The 16,519-nt window shown below is 36.8% G+C and overlaps 1 protein-coding gene across 1 annotated transcript in view; it reads left to right on the forward strand.

Moving 5' to 3' along the window:
- Positions 1–16,519, forward strand: part of LOC139936292 (ATP-dependent RNA helicase TDRD9-like) — a 55,241-nt gene that overhangs the window by 20,914 nt on the left and 17,808 nt on the right. The window contains exons 25-29 of the mRNA XM_071931082.1: positions 1,022–1,129; positions 1,661–1,780; positions 2,713–2,802; positions 3,629–3,763; positions 13,670–13,801. Coding sequence (XP_071787183.1) covers positions 1,022–1,129; positions 1,661–1,780; positions 2,713–2,802; positions 3,629–3,763; positions 13,670–13,801 — 585 coding nt within the window. The remainder of the gene's footprint in view (positions 1–1,021; positions 1,130–1,660; positions 1,781–2,712; positions 2,803–3,628; positions 3,764–13,669; positions 13,802–16,519) is intronic.

The following is a 16,519-nucleotide window of genomic DNA, read 5'->3' on the forward strand; positions in this document are numbered from 1 at the left end:
AGAAGTCTCCCGAACCTCCGATTATCTACTTCGCGGCAGTAGAATAAAGCAAGACAGTTCTCTACGAACAAACTCTACCTGGCAAGTAGATACACACATGTTGTTACCGCAAACCAAATATACATTGATACCTCACCATGCAATGCCTCAAATCCTATATGTGACTAATACACCTTTCTATCTCAACGTCACAGCCCGAGATTTTGCCCACCAAGGTTTAAAAACTATGGAAAGCCATAAAAGCAAAACAAAAACAAATGGTGACAGTTTGTAACTATGTTGCACAACTATTAAAAAATAGAGTTGAAATTATTGGAAATAAAGCAACCAATCTTGTGACAATTTTTATTAGAAATTGAACATTCGAAAACATGTCGAATTTGGTCAGAACATCTGTTAACACGATTGGATATTTTGCTAACATTCTGCACTCAATGTCAGTCCATCTATACATCCTCCATCTTACAATCAAATCAAAATGCATCTTGGAGAACCAAGAACGATTGTATAAAAGACAAATCAAGCTGCCAACATGGATGCCTTGCTTTAGTTTACTATGTAACTATTCCAAGTTTTATTGTGGTGTACTGCATAGCGGCAAAATAATTTTTTGAGAAATGTCTGTTGACGCGATGTTGTGTGATTATGTTTCTCCATATCTGTTTTATGTTTTATTGTTTCTCTTTTGTTTCTCTTATTGAATTTGTGGAGAGATATAAAATAATATTGATAATAAGACATTTATAATAATAATTTTGCTAATATTAATGTTGGTTTTTACCCATACACCGATGTGCGTTAGCACTGTGTATTCAGTACTTTCCCCCCGAGTCCTTTTTTCACAGGAATCGGGGGAAAGTACTGGGTATACAGTGCTAACGCACATCAGTGTATGGGTAAAAACCAAAATTAATATTCTTTTTCCCTGATGCAAATTTAACATCTAATATTACTAGCAATGTCTTTTGGAGAAATTTCTTTTCGCATAAAGTTGTGATTTAGCTCTGATGTGCTGATACAGGTTGTTGATGGTAATCGCTTCTGGGCTCATTATGCGGATCCCGAGACCTTCAAACTGCTTTCACACATCATGAGAGAAATCAATTGTCAGAGTGCCTTTGATATGCCAGTAAGTTTTGCCGGACAGATTGTCTGTCTGTCTGTCTGTCTGTCTGTCTGTCTGTCGGTCGGGTTGTCTGTTTGTTTAGGCTAACACATGTAACAAGAGCTACACTGTCAGGTGTGTGTTGTCAAGGGTGTGTGTTGTCAAGAACTTTTTTGTGTGTTTTTGTTTTTGGTTTTACATCTATAGAAATAAATTGGAACATTTCCACATTGACGCTCAAAATTGTTTGTGGTTTGTTTTTTCCTCAGTTTTAATAGAACTGAAACTTGGACTGTAAAGCTTCTTCAGTCTCAGCAATAAAAGATGAAAAAAATGAACTGAATAATTCTTTTCCTAAGCTGTCATTCCATTTGGGCAGAAATTATATTAAAATTTGTTAGAACCCTCTCCCCTGTCTCGCACCTTTCCAAATAAACAATCAAATAAAACCCGCACTTGAAGGCGAGCGCAAAAACAATGTTGTTGCCATTTCACCTGACTGTATGTGAGGGTTATAAAAATTTCCCTAATGTTTGTGTTTTTTTCTGCTTGTAGAAACTTGCTGTAGCGTTACGGCCAGGTGTGTATTGCCTAGCTCCGTTTACTGATCAGGATGAGCGGAACTATTACAGAGCTCGTATTGAAGATGTACATCCAGACAAAAGTCTGGTTCAGGTAAGTTATTTTGTCTGTAGTTAGGTCAATTAAAACCGATATTATTCTGCTGCCTAAAGAAAGATAAAGTGTAGCACAGCTGTGCAAATGACAAACCATAATTGACCGTGCTGTTTTTGAAGGTTTAGGTATTTAATAATGAATGATCCCTGGCTACACAGCAGCTATTGGTTGTACGGCCTCTGACTGGCACTCCTGAAAAAAACAAAGATATTGATAAGATAGGGAGACCACCAGCCGTGGATTTCACCAAACTCTTTCTAACTTTGGATTAATCATAGTGCTTAGGACGAGTTAAGTTCCTTAACGACAGCAATACGACGCGTTGAACCCATCCTAAGTTATGTTGGGCTACTTGTCATAACTCGAGATAGGATTAATCCTAGCGCTTTATGAAATTGGCGGCAGTACCATTGTAGGACTAGATTGCTCAGTTGGTAAAGTGCCGGCACTCCACACCTGAGGTCACTGGTTCAAATCCAGCTCTTGTCAAAATTTCATTTTTGAATCCTAAATCATTTAGTAATAATGACAATAACAATTCTAATGCACCTTTTCCAATGGTTACAAAATGAACCGATACTCATAGTATTCTCCCCAAATATTGGAAAATGAATTTATCACAAATTTAATATTGGAGCCCCTTTGTTTCTACCAAAGCTCTGTAGGCCTCACTTTGCCAACGTATAACAACATCTTTTTGGAACATGCAAAATCTAAGGTTCATATGATTTTATCAGATCCAACACGCCCCCTTTTTTGCCACTTTGTTTTTATCAGATCCGGTCTTAGACTTTGCGTTCCTCGTACAAACCCTACTCGATACCGGCTTTTTTTATATGCCAGTGGAAGTTAAATTTCTGTTTATTCATAGTGCGTACAATAAAACAATCAAATTCAAATAAATTAAAAAAATATTTGTTTCTTGCCAGGTGTTTTTTCTGGACTATGGCAACATGGAGCAGGTTGAGAGACAAGAGTTGAGGCAGATGCCCAGAAGTCTGCTACAGATACCTTTCCAGGTGAGATCAAAAGTTTCCGCAGATCCGCAAAGGAGTATTAAAAAGTCTTGGATTGAACTAATCAAATTTAAGGTCTTTAAGTTTAGTTATTTGAGGTCTTAAAGAAATTGGATGAAGCGTGCAATGAATTTTCTTATCAGCTGGTAAGGAACCAAATTACGCTGTGCGTTAAAGAAAGTATCAAAGTTTGAGTGGGTATAGCTGTTCTCCACTGCTTATTTAACTTACTTTTGGTCTTAAAACCATTATACACTTTCGGAACAGAAAAAAATAAGAAAAGTTCACAGATTTACAAATACAGGGTTTACAGATGGTAATGGTGAAAGACTTCTCTTGAAATATCATTCCATGAAATGATTTACATTTTGAGAAAACAATTATCAATTCTTGATATCGAGAATTTCAGAGTTATTTTAAACACATGTCATGACACAGCGAAGCGTCTGGAAACAAGGACGGGTTTTCCTCCCGTTATTTTCTCGCGACTCCGATGACCAATTGAGCCTAAATTTTCACAGGATTGTAAGTTTACATGAGTTGTGATACACGAAGTGTGGGCCTTTGGACAATGTTGTTACCGAAAGTGTCCAATGGCTTTGTCTTAAATTTTGTGACTGGTCACTTTAAAAATGGTTTTAAAAAGTCTTAAATTTGACTTTTTATATTTTGCAGATACCCTAATATACATATCTAGGCCTGTTATGTTTTCAGGCATGCATGAAATATCCCAGGAATATTTCCTAAGTTGTAAAGATACAAACTTACGTTGCAGACATTTGCCACTTGAAAGATGAAATAATGCTGAATTATTTATCTTTGATTGCAGTCCTTAGAATGTGTTTTGTGTGAGACCAAACCATTATATGCTCTAGCCCACGCCGACTCAAATCCAAGACAACACCTGTCAACACCAAAACAGCGTCTGAATGAGCTGGCTTCCAATAGAATCATGACTGCCAAGGTAAGATGTGATTAATAAATAAGTAATAATAAAGACTTGTAAGGCGCACATATCCACCCTGCTGGGTGTTCAAGGTACGGTAACAAAAAACTTTAAAGATGCTATGTCAGATTGTTGGCCCCGAACATTAAAAAATAGATTTTTTTGAGTGAATGGTATTTCAAAGAGTATCACCCGCTCTCACAAAAAAAAGTTTAACTTTTACTTTTAATGGTCAGGAACCATGACAAAAATTTAAAACATTTCTTATAAAACACATAAGAATTGGTCACTTGATATATTTTCGGGATCCCGACAAAGCACTTTATTTCACTGCTACTAATAATTGGCGGACTTTTTCGAGCAATGGCTCGAATGAAAGCTTGTAACTTTCTTGACCCCTGTCAAAACACCTATCAAATTTGAAATCAAAACTTTGAGGTAAAATCGGCCAAAAATCGGACATAGCATCTTTAAAGGCAGAGGACACTAATTGGCAATTGTTAAAGACTACTCTTCACAGTTGGTGTATCTCAACATATGCATAAAATATCTTACCTCGGTCATCGAAGTTGCAAGATAATAATAAAAGAAAAAAACACCCTTGTCACATGAAGTTGTGTGCGTTTAGATGGTTGATTTCAAGACCTCAAGTTCTAAATCTGAGGTCTCGAAATCAAACTCCTGGAAAATTGCTTCTTTCTCGAAAACTATGGCACTTTAGCGGAAGCCGTTTCTTACAATGTTTTAAACCATCAACCTCTCCAAGAAAGGTTTTATGCTAATAATTATTTTGAGTAATTACCAATAGTGTCCACTGCCATTAAGATAAGAAAAGAAAACAAACATAACAAATTAGTCCCGGAAAACCTGTGACACAAGATAAGTTTTGAGAAGAGATTTGAATTTTGTGGTACAAAGACAAGATCTAAGATTGAGTGGTAGAGAGTTCCAGATGCGTGGCGCTGCTGAAGAAAAAGACCTGTCACCCCATCAGGAGTGGCGAGACTTTGATTCAATGAGGATGAAAACTTGCATGAAACTTGATCGAAGATTTCTTGACGAAGTGTAAACTTGAAGTAGTTAAGTGCTTTTGGTCTCTAACTTTTTTAAATAATACTTCGTGCAAATTTCAAGCATATTCAAACATTTTGGAGACCACTTTGGGCCCTCGTACATTGCTTTAACCTGTGAAGGAAACAAACTGTCGCACTTTAAAGGGACACATTACCTTTGCATTTGGCGCAAATTTTCTTTTCTTTGACTCCCGGTCGTGACACTTGGGTCCTTGAGCAAGACGGTTAAACTATATTTGTTTCTAATAAACCAGGGGTGAATGGGTACCTGTGAGGGTAGAGATTGTTCTTGTGATTGGTTAAGCTTTAGTTCGCTACATACTTGGCATTACAAGCTGTATATTCCCCAGGGAGCTGAGATGGTTTAAAAAATGAGATGGCCCAATTAATTAGTGTTTGAAGTGCAATGATCATTCTCTGGATTTGTCCTAGATATAAGAGTCCATATTATTATTATTATGATTATTATAGAAACTGCCTCTTTGTGAGCTACCAAAGTGTTCCTCATTATACATTGTCATACAGTGCTGTTGGTTGCCTCCAAGTTGCCTGAAAATGTGCCTTCTATGCTAATGCTATTAACTGTCAAATTTTATGATCATTCATGTCAAAGGGAGTTCCCTGTATAGTTACGATCTGATTATGCGCAAATTTATGAGTTTTATGATCATTCCCTTTATAATTATTATCTGACATCTCATTAACATGAGCATATTTATGAGTCTGATAATGATTTGACTTCTCATAAATTTGCGTAGTTGTAATTCCTTGTGTCCTTAAAGTATCAAATACAACAGGGTGTCGGCCGTTTTCTAACAAAAACATGGGTGACTGTTTAGTATGTAGACTAGACTGATTTAACTTATCATGGACTAGAGAGTGAGCTTGAGCCGTCTAACCGGACATACCATACCATACCATACCATACCAGGTGGTTAGTTGTTGGATGTGGCGAGCGATGCGTAAGGATCGTTTTGGGTATCGCTGACTAAGACATAGTGTCCTCATTGATTACCTAGCAGTTCACATCACCTGGTTCCAGGGGTTGAATCAATAAGTTTCCTCTGAAAAGTTGACTCAGGAAGGAGTTCAACGCTCTTAGGTCTATACTTCATCTATTTAGGGAAGATTGCGTTAATGCAGCCTCAATGGCTGGAAACTAGTGTGACATGTTTTGTCTGGATGTGGAAATCAGTGTCGGAAAGGTTGTTGTCTTTATGAGCTGTACATGTAGAGAGCGACCTTTTAGAGGTGATAATCACTGAGATATGGAGTTAAATGCACAGATAGTTTTAGTTTTTTACAATTTACTAGATAGAATTAAACATCAACTAAACTGATCTCTTCTAAGTTCATGTACAAAGCCAAGAAAAGAAAGACATCAACTATGAAATCTTCCATAGAATTTTAAGGAAAAGTTAAAATTAATAATGATGTAAGGTGTTTTTCACCTGCATACTGTACATGCAAATTGATATAAAATTTGTCAAATTTAACTATTAACAATAAAAACAAAACAATAAAATAAAATGGATAATAACAGAAAGTCACTATCATACTACATGTATCACTATCAATGCGCAACATAATTTGTTTCACCTTATATAAAAGATACCAGCTAAAACTGATCGCTTAGAGACTGTCTTTTGAAGGTGCTAGGCTTTATTGACCATATTCACCTGACGTCATGATCAGAATAATCTTGGATGCGCCATTTTGGTGGGCAATGTCACTGTCCGTTATTTAGTGAAGTGTGTACTTTAGGCGATGCGTCCTTTACACGTAAACCTATTGTCCACCAACACGGTGAGCGTGGCACAGTCGCTGGGTGTGACTTGCATGCAAGGGGTCAATAGAAATGCTGTTATTATAAAAAATAAGAAAATGATTTAAAACTTTTGTAATCAGATATACAAAAACTTCATTAAACAGATTATATGGTTTTCCCCATTTTATTTGATTTCTGACTATTTCGTTAAATGGGCTTAAAAAGCCTGTCAAAGCCTGTAGTGTACCAGTATCAACCCTAGTGCTAAATTAAAATTCCCCGTTTTTCTCCAAGGTTTCAATTTTTAACCTGTAAAAACCTGGACCACTCACTAACAGCTTTAATTTAACAACTTCTCTACCATCAGAAAAACTTATCTTATCGCTTGGGTCAACGGACTAGTTTTCTGGGTTTAATTTGCCTGATTAAATCAGAGTGAGGAAATTGTGACAAATTGCCTGGCAAAGGTCTTTCACTTGTGTGGTTCCTTCAATGAACTTTTGGTATCAATTTACTTGGCTGGCATGGTGATCCATTCAACATGTGTGCCTAAAAAAAATAATGCCATGACAACAGTGGTTTCAATGACGAGTAAATTGCGTCTACATTTCAGGTTGCAATTTTGCTTGTTCCCTCTTAGGTTTTCAGAAACGGATTGAAGTACTTGATAGTGACGACGTCTGAGCAACTTCATATAAACAATTTCAGTTTATTAAATTGTTGGGATTTATTGTAAATTATTGTGAGTGTGGGGCTCAAACACGTTCGTTAGTGTATACAAATTCCAATTTTTGTTTTACTTTCTAAGGAATCAAGTTATATAAACTTCAAAGTAGGGTCATAAACGATGGTTGTTTTTAGTTTTTTTTTGCGTTGCTGAATTTGATAAGCCAAATAACATTGAAACCGACACTAATTTGACTAACAGTCATTGGAAAGTCTTAGCTAACTACAGTATCTGCTTGCTACAAAAAAAAAACACACACAAAAAAAAGAGCGTCAAATCCATTCACGTTTAGCAAGCTGACAGCGAGCATCTCTTTCCACTGCAATCTTGAAGAGACAGCAGCCCCGCGAATGAATCGTCTCTCAGAGTCGAATGTTTTGGGTCAAACAAACTTGGAATGGAATCTCTTCTCCAAGGTTTATACTGGCAAGTTTTCCTGCACTCGATCCGTTCTGAAATGAGAGGTGTGCACAACATTGTAAGATTGAAAATATAAATGACAAAGATGATCATCCCTTGAATTGTGTTTACGTGAAATGCTTGAAAGGTGTTTACAGAAATGAATGATAACAATTAGTTTTGTTCTGTTGAGTTAAAAACCTGAAGATTGAAAACTCATTTGTTTATTTCTCTATTTGTTTTGTGACTTCTTAGTTTAAAGCCATTGGACCCTTTCGGTAAACAGTGTTGTCCAATGCCCACACTTTGTGTACCACAACTTCTACATCAAATAACAAACCTGTGAAAATTTAGGCTCAATCGGTCATCGGAGTGGGGGAGAAAACAACACAAAAACCCACCCTTGTTTCCGCGCATTTCGCCGTGTAATGACATGTGTTTAAAATAAAACTGTAATTCTCGTTAACAAGAATTTATATTGATTTGCTGTTTTCTCAAAAAGTAAAGCATTTCATGGAATAATATTTCAAGAGAAGTCTTTCACCATTGCCTTCTGTAAACCCTGTAAGTTATGTGTATATCTGTGAACTTTTATTTTTTTTCTGAACCGAAAGGGTCCAATGGCTTTAAAGCCAGTAGACACTATTGGTAATTGTCAAAGTCTAGCCTTCAAAGTTGGTGTATCTCAACATAAATGCATAAAACAACAAACCTGTAAAAATTTGAGCTCAATCGGTCATCAAACTTGCGAGATAATAATGAAAGGAAAAACACTATTGTCACACGAAGATCTGTGAGTTTAGATGGTTGATTTCAAGACCTCAAGTTCTAAACTTGAGGTCTTGAAATCAAATTCGTGGAAAATTACTTCTTTCCCAAAAACTATGGCACTTCGGAGGGAGCTGTTTCTCACAATGTTTTTTAACATCAACCTCTCCCCATTACTCGTAATCAAGAAAGGTTTTATGCTAATAATTGTTTTGAGTAATTACCAATAGTGTCCACTGCCTTTAAACATTTCACAGGTGTGTTTTATCACGTATATATGCTGGGTCACATACAGTGCAGATAGAAGAAGTGTATTTTGTTAACTACAACCTGAAACCTTGTTTGACTTTTGGTCTTTGGTTGAGCGATTTCGCGTATTCAGGTTGAACTGCGGTGACGAGGCTGTTTCGATCAAACCATAAAAGACTTGTTGGCTCTGTTAGGTTTAAAATACACTGAAGCGTAACATGTTGATAAAATTGCAAAGACTAAGTTCTAATAATCAAACAGTGGAGGCTGTATATTTTAAGAACACAATTTTCATGTAGTATATCTACGTTTTTGGTTTCCAACTCGTTTTTAGTGTAGCTAACAGAATGTTTTTTCGGTCAGTGAATTTTACATTCATTAAACTTGTTTCTGGTCATGGTTACCAAAACACGATGGGTTGGTCTTTAATAATTACCAATGTTGTCTGCATGCTTTAACCACAATGTCTGACATTCCGGTCTTCTGAATCTGCCTTATTGATCTAAGAAATATTGCGTTCACAGAAAAAGTGTTTGGATGAATGACCATGATAGTGGTTGTTATTTTCTGATGTCGGTATCCATGGTGGGGTGACATGTAGTGTTGAGATGGCTATTTCAGGTGACTATTTCTCCCATCGCACAATGGCATGACTCACAATGGGAGGTTACGGAGAAAAGCACTTTAAATATAACATTTCAGTTTTTCAATTCTCCCGAGGCCAATTTTACCGGCAGACTTTTACTGCTTATGGTCCCAAGCATAGTGTCTGTGGTGTGTAACATTGTGGAATGGCCAAGTAGTTAAGAGTACTGGGGTGGATTTCACAAAGAGTTAGGATTAGTCTTATCTCGAGTTAGGACGAGTTACTAGTCCTAACTTAGGACTAGCTGTACGTTTTTGATATCTCTTAGGACTGGTCCTAAGTTAGAACCAGTCCTAACTCTTTGTGATATCGACCCCAGGACTCACTATCTTGTGTTTCTGATCAGCCGAGTGTGATTTCATGACACTTGTGTTCTCGAGCAAGATATTTAATTATTATATTTTTTTCCTCCGGATGGGACATTCATTCAGAGGTCTTGTGTACTCGGATTATTTGCGCACATAAAAGAACCAAGACTTGGGGTTAACCCATAGAGTTTAATATATAAGAACTATAGAGGGCGCACTGATGATGCTTCTGGCACAAACACGACGGGACCGCAAGGAGACACGCACGCGCCATTTGCATTGAATATGAAACACACATTGAAGTTTGTGATTATTGAGCGCTACGCGATGCTGTTTTTTCAACTTACAAAATGGCTGCACAAACACACGCTAAGCAATGCCTGTTTTGTCGACTTAGAAAATGGCCGCCTGCGCTCACACTGTATATAGGCCAGTGTGCCCTCTGTAATAATTCAGGAGGCCGGATGGCTGAAGATTCAACTTGAATTTGCTTTTATTGCTGTATCTCATTTACTAAGACAGTTAAGTGTGTATCCCCTTAAAACATGGCCACCTGCATACAACATTTACTTGTTACACACGGCCTCGTGAGGGCGCTCTTCTAATAACAAGCTGTATTACAACACCCTCTAGTTCTTATATATAACTGTATGAGTTAACCCCAGTGTTTTAGGTTCACATAGCTAGCACCCTTGTTATTAAGTTTCCCAAGCCTTGTGAGCTAGAATGTTTAAGTTCACTTGAGGCATCCTTTGTTTCATTACCAGAAATATATAATACTGAAAACATGAACCGCTGACTGAGTATCATAAGCAAATCAAAATGCATGCTTAGTTGCTCTTGGTTCTGGTATAAGCAGATGAGTGATGCATCATTTCAAAACCCAGTGGCGTTTTCAAGTCATCTCGATGGTTTGTCAAATACACTTAACTCTCATACAAATTTGTTTCTTCTGCCATAGCAAGCTCAAAGAATTGCTTACCGCTAAACAGCTTCCGTAGAATTGGCCCCTGATGTAATTTGCAAAAGATATGATGGACGTGGCTTCGGCCGATGATCCATAGTTTAATAACCCCTGGGCTTTTTGGCTCTGATTTCCGGCCATCAATAATGAAACGTGATGCTGCATTTCTCAGGATTCATCATACTGTTTATGTCATCTCCAGTATCCATGTATTACCTGAACCTCAGCTCAGGAGGATCAGCTTTACGGAATCTCTCAATGAGGAATGATAATATTACAGTGTTTTTTAGATGCCAGGGTGTATGTAGATCACGCAGTTATAACACCTAATCGTGTTAGTTTATGTCTTACACAATTGGTAATTTCTCAAAATATGTATTGGCATAAAACCTTACTTGCAAACGGGCAATGGAAAGCTGTTGATATATCATTGTGAGAAACGACTTCCTCTGAAGTAACACAGTTTTTGAGAAAGAGGTGAACAATAAAATACTTCTGGTCTTGCAGCTTCAATGACCAATTGGGTCCAAATTTTCACAGGCTCGTTATTTTATGCATATGTTGGGACACAAAATGTTAGAACACTGGTCTTTGACAATTACCAAACGTGTTCAGTGCCTTTAAATTAACACAACTGTTACATGTAGTAAACACAACAGTTTTTAGCGTAAAGATGTGTAGTAAGGTACTGTCAAACTGTTTGCCAAAACAGAGACATCAGGGGCCTGATTTTTTAAAAAGGTTGAAATAAAAGCTGAGCATTGATCAGGCATGACATTCTTCCTACTTTAGTCTGGTTTTCCATTTCCTTTTGCCCTGGGAAAATCAGAAAAATTGATGTCTACACAGTGTGCAAATGTAGTCAGCCCATGTAGTAATATTGATAATTGTAACCAAATTTATAAAGCGCCTTTTCCAAAGGATGCAAAGCGCTAGGGATAATGCAACCAAAAACCCCAAAAGAGAATAAAGACTAGTATTAAGCAAAAACACAAAAAGTGACAGAATCAAAAAAACATTAGACAGTACGATTAAACAGACGTGTTTTTAAAAGTCCTTTAAACTGTTGCACTCAATAAAATGTTCCAGACTTTCTCATCAGTAACCTTGAGTACTTAAAATTGCCTTGAGACTTGAGCTCTTGGACTGTCTTTCCTGGAATTCCAAAAGTTTGTGGGTTCAAAATCCATCTACCAGCCAGGCTTTGGACTGATGATACCCAAGGCTACATCCGTGTTGACTGTTAAAGGAGTAACCCTGTTTCAGCCCTTTAAGTAGGTGGCATTGGCCTCTGGAAAAAAACAGCGGGAGACTTTGAGGCGCTAGGTGGCAGCAGACTTACCAGGTAAATTTCCATTGTTGACGTAGTTCTGAGCGTGCACACATGACCGAGAACAATGGATTTTACTTGGTAAGTCTGCTGCCACCAAGCGTCCCAAAAGTCCCCCATTGTAGCCCACACCTTGGAGTGGCCTTCATGCCATGGTATCTGGCGACTTGCATATAATAATAATAATAATAATAATAATAATAATAATAATAATAATAATAATAATAATAATAATAATAATAATAATAATAATAATAATAATAATAATAATAATAATAATAATAATAATAATAATAATAATAATAATAATAATAATAATAATAATAATAATAATAATAATAATAATAATAATAATAATAATAATAATAATAATAATAATAATAATAATAATAATAAATAAAAAACAGTAAGATGCCTTTGGATATTTTGTATTTATTTATAAATAAAAAAATTCACAGGACTCAAGAAAGTATACAGTGTATGGGTCAAACCAAAAAAAAAATAGTTTTATCTAGAATGCATTTTGAAATCTATAAAAATTAGGATTCTTGTTGTACTCGGTAACATCTGGACAATTCCATTTTATGAAGCAAAGCGATTCAAACGGAACAGTCCATGTTATTTTAGGGACAAAGAATACACTCAAAATTGTTTCAAATGACACACAGATTTTTAGGCATTTGTGTGATGAAAAAAAAACACCCTTCATCAGTGCCTTACGCTGTCCCCCAGTTTACTATTAGATTAATATTTAGGTTGATTTTTCTCGCAGTATGCTTGTCCTATCAATAAACTGACTAGGTTCCTGTGCGAGTCGTATTATAATAAATCTCTACACCCCTTAAAGTGCATTGCCATTAAAAAGCCACAACCACATTAATAATTGTTGGCATGTCTATATGAAAATGGTTGTCACATCTTCATACGTTTTGAACATATTTTAATATCTGTGGCAGTATGTTGCTATCGGACGCCATAAATCATTGCCCTAAACAATCGGCGCTAACGTGTGTCTTCATTAGATTTGACGTCACATTGTCTTGACTACTGATTCAACCGTGGTGGGACATTTAATCTAGGTCACAGAATTTGATGTTACATCTCTTGAAATCTTATTATTAATCTTGTTATTAAACATAATTCCTGTTATACATGTATATACTAGCAGTTTTTTGCGAGTGTGGGTGTGTGTTTAATGCTACATGTATATAAAGTAAGCACCTTAGAAACAAAAGAAGTAGGATCTTGAAACTTGTAAGAGAATGAATTTGGGTTGAACAAAAACTAAAATACTAGAGCGACATTTGAACCACAGACCTCCTGTAAGGTTTTGTATGTATCTGAACAAATGTTTTATTGGGCAGATAACTCTGTTGTATTATGGTTTTCGTTAATTTTTATGGTTTTCATTTATGCAAATTTTTAATGGTTTGTGGATAAATGAAAAAAGCAATTAATGAACTGGAATAAAAGACTTTTCAACCCAGTTGTAAACGTCTGTTTTACACTTCGAGGGTTATGGATGGTTGATAGACGACCTCGTTTTTGGTGCGTTCCTTTATCACACGGGCCATGACCCTACCTGTTTCAAAACAAATGTTTCAGAACTCGATGCCATTCTTTTATTCGCTGATTCTAACCTATGCAAGACCGTGCTAATAAACCACTCCATTATGTTGTTGAAATCTGCAGGTGTTTTCTGTGGTGAGTGGGGCGCTAAGAGTGGATCTTTACGACTGCTGCCAAGAACCGTCCTTGCACATCAATCAAATAATGATACATGAAAACAAGGCCGACAAAGCTGAAGAGCCGTACGTCTCAAAGGTAAAGTTAGTTCAGAACAGATTTTGTATTATGCTTGATTATTGTTGTATTATTTTAACTTTGCATATATGTGTTATTAACAGTGATTTTAGACCATTTACCTTTGTTCTGTACTGTGGTGTCTGCCATTACTGGAGGGATGAGGCTACCTGTGGGCTCACATCTCCTATTACATATATGTGTTATTAACAGTGATTTTAGACCATTTACCTTTGTTCTGTACTGTGGTGTCTGCCATTACTGGGATGTGGTTACACTTGCCTACAGGTAGTGAGCAGGATTAGTATATGTCATGATGGTGCTTGGCATAGTTGTCACCATCACAATTTTCGCTTACTGTGCAAGCGCAAAATTTGTGGCAAGCTTTGTATGCTGAGAACGCTTAGTAACACGGAAGACGTACGCGCACAAGCAAAAATGTCCACACTTGACGCGAGTGCTGAACTACCTGCTTCCCTTATTGTTGATTCTTTGCTTATGATAACAGAGTCATGTATTTGAGCCCAGGTGTATCAAGGAAACTGCCCTATCAGCTATTAGAGGGATGAGGCTACCTGTGGGCTCACATCTCCTCTAATTCATCATTCAGTTTTAACGCGCCCTAAGTTATCGTCTTTTGTTATCAGTCTTTTTTCTTGTCAACTCCACACCTTAACTTCACCTTATTTCTTATGCACTTTGTCTGTGACGTCACCTCTGCACCATCCTAGTGTAGCTATAGATACTTGATAGAGATTCCACCATTGAAGATTGAAGATTGAAGACAGAAGATGAAAAAAACATGCAAACCAATATACATATACCGATAGGGTTCAAAGGCAGCTACCAGCCAACTCAAGGCATTCATTCATACATAAATACATCCCTAACAAGAAGAGTCAAGAACCATGAATGTCTATCTACTCATCTTAAAACCGAAGTCTTTTTCTGGCTTGTTCAGAGCTACAAACGTGATGTAATTACAGGCAGTGTTATTCAGCTACAGCGAGTAATCAGGGACCTTATATGGAGAGCTTCTCATGATCGCATTACAGTCTTGTCAATGTTGTCAATCTCTGCAGTAAAGTACATGAACTTAGCTCCTGAAGGTACATAGCAATTTTTCTCTGGTTAGGGGGCACTAATGTATGAGGAAAATGTCAATTTGTTTTGGAGCTTTGCAAAGGGGAAGTACAGCAAAAACTCAGAGCACCACGGCAATTGCTGTACGTGTGGAGTGTTGTTTTGAGGCCAGGGCCCAATTTCATAGAGCTGCTGAGCACAAAAAAATTTGCTTAGCATAATATTTCTTCCTCGACTAAAACAGCATTACGAATCAAATTCAGTGTGATTTTCAGGATAAGCAAACAACAGCTGAATACCAGTAACACTAGACTACTTTGTCAGCTCAACCAATCCTGTGTATTACCTTTAAGCTGATGGCAGCCTTGTAAACTGAAGGAGATTGGGGGAGGGGGGGGGGGGTTAACGAAAGGTTACAATTGCGTTATTGATAATTTGAGACCAAGTTAATGGACTCTAGGTAGTCGCTGTATTTATTGAGGACGGCAACCTGGCTTTTAATGTAATCAGACGATAAGTGCTTATTTATCTGCCATAAATTGTTTTAACTTTTTTGCCGAGGATTGAGAAGAGGTATTGATTATTCCTTGCCAGTTGAAGCGATAACAGATTAAACAGTTGATTTAATAGCGCGGTTCCTAAAGCTTTCTTCAGTTGGGAATCATGTTTGAAAGGCATTTTGGACAGCTTGTTTTGGTTAATTCCTCTTACTGACGCTCGGGCATTTCAACAAACTCAATTGAGTTTACACAAAAATTCAACAGCTTTTGATTTATCCATTCGTTAACTACTTAAAGCAATGGTGCGACAGCGGCAATAATCCTACATGTAAGTTCTGAAGCCTACTTGATGTTTCGTCAGATGTATGTTTGAATCCTCTTTTCAATTAATAGGTACTTTATTCAGGCATGTTATTCCTCAGATTTTAGATTGTTCTCTTGTTTTTTGTTTCCTTGGGAAAAAAATTAAACAATAACAATAAATGCTTGTAATGCGCACACATCCACCCTGCTGGGTGTTCAAGGCGCAGAACTTAAAGCCAAACTAATTTTTTTATTTTATGTAAGAGCTTTTGTAGCAACAAAATCTTGTTGGTGTAAGAGCTCTTCAGTTTGTATGAAATTAGTTAGCCATTAAAGCCATTGGACCCTAACAATACAGAAAAAAAACAAAAAATCACAGATTTACAAATAACTTTCAGGGTTAACATAAGGTTGTGGTGAAAGACTTCTCTTGAAATATTAGTCCATGAAATGCTTTACTTTTTGAGAAAACAGTAAAACAATCAATTCTCGATAGCGAGAATTATGGATTTAGCTTTAAAAACACATTTCATGACACGGCGAAACGTGCGGATACAAGGATGAGTTTTCCCATTATTTTCTCCCGACTCCGATGACCGATTGAGCCTAAATTTCCACACGTTTGTTATTTTATATAGAAGTTGTGGTACACGAAGTGTGGGCCTTGGAAAATACTGTTTCCCGAAAGGGTCCAATGGCTTTAAAGGCAGTGGACACTATTGGTAATTAATTACTCAAAATAATTGTTAGCATAAAACCTTTTTAGTAACAAGTAATGGGGAGAGGTTGATAGTATAAAACATTGTGAGAAACGGCTCTCTCCGAAGTAATATAGTTTTCAAGAAAGAAGTAA

The sequence above is a fragment of the Asterias amurensis genome, chromosome 1, assembly GCF_032118995.1.
Source record: "Asterias amurensis chromosome 1, ASM3211899v1".
Lineage (NCBI taxonomy): Eukaryota > Metazoa > Echinodermata > Asteroidea > Forcipulatida > Asteriidae > Asterias > Asterias amurensis.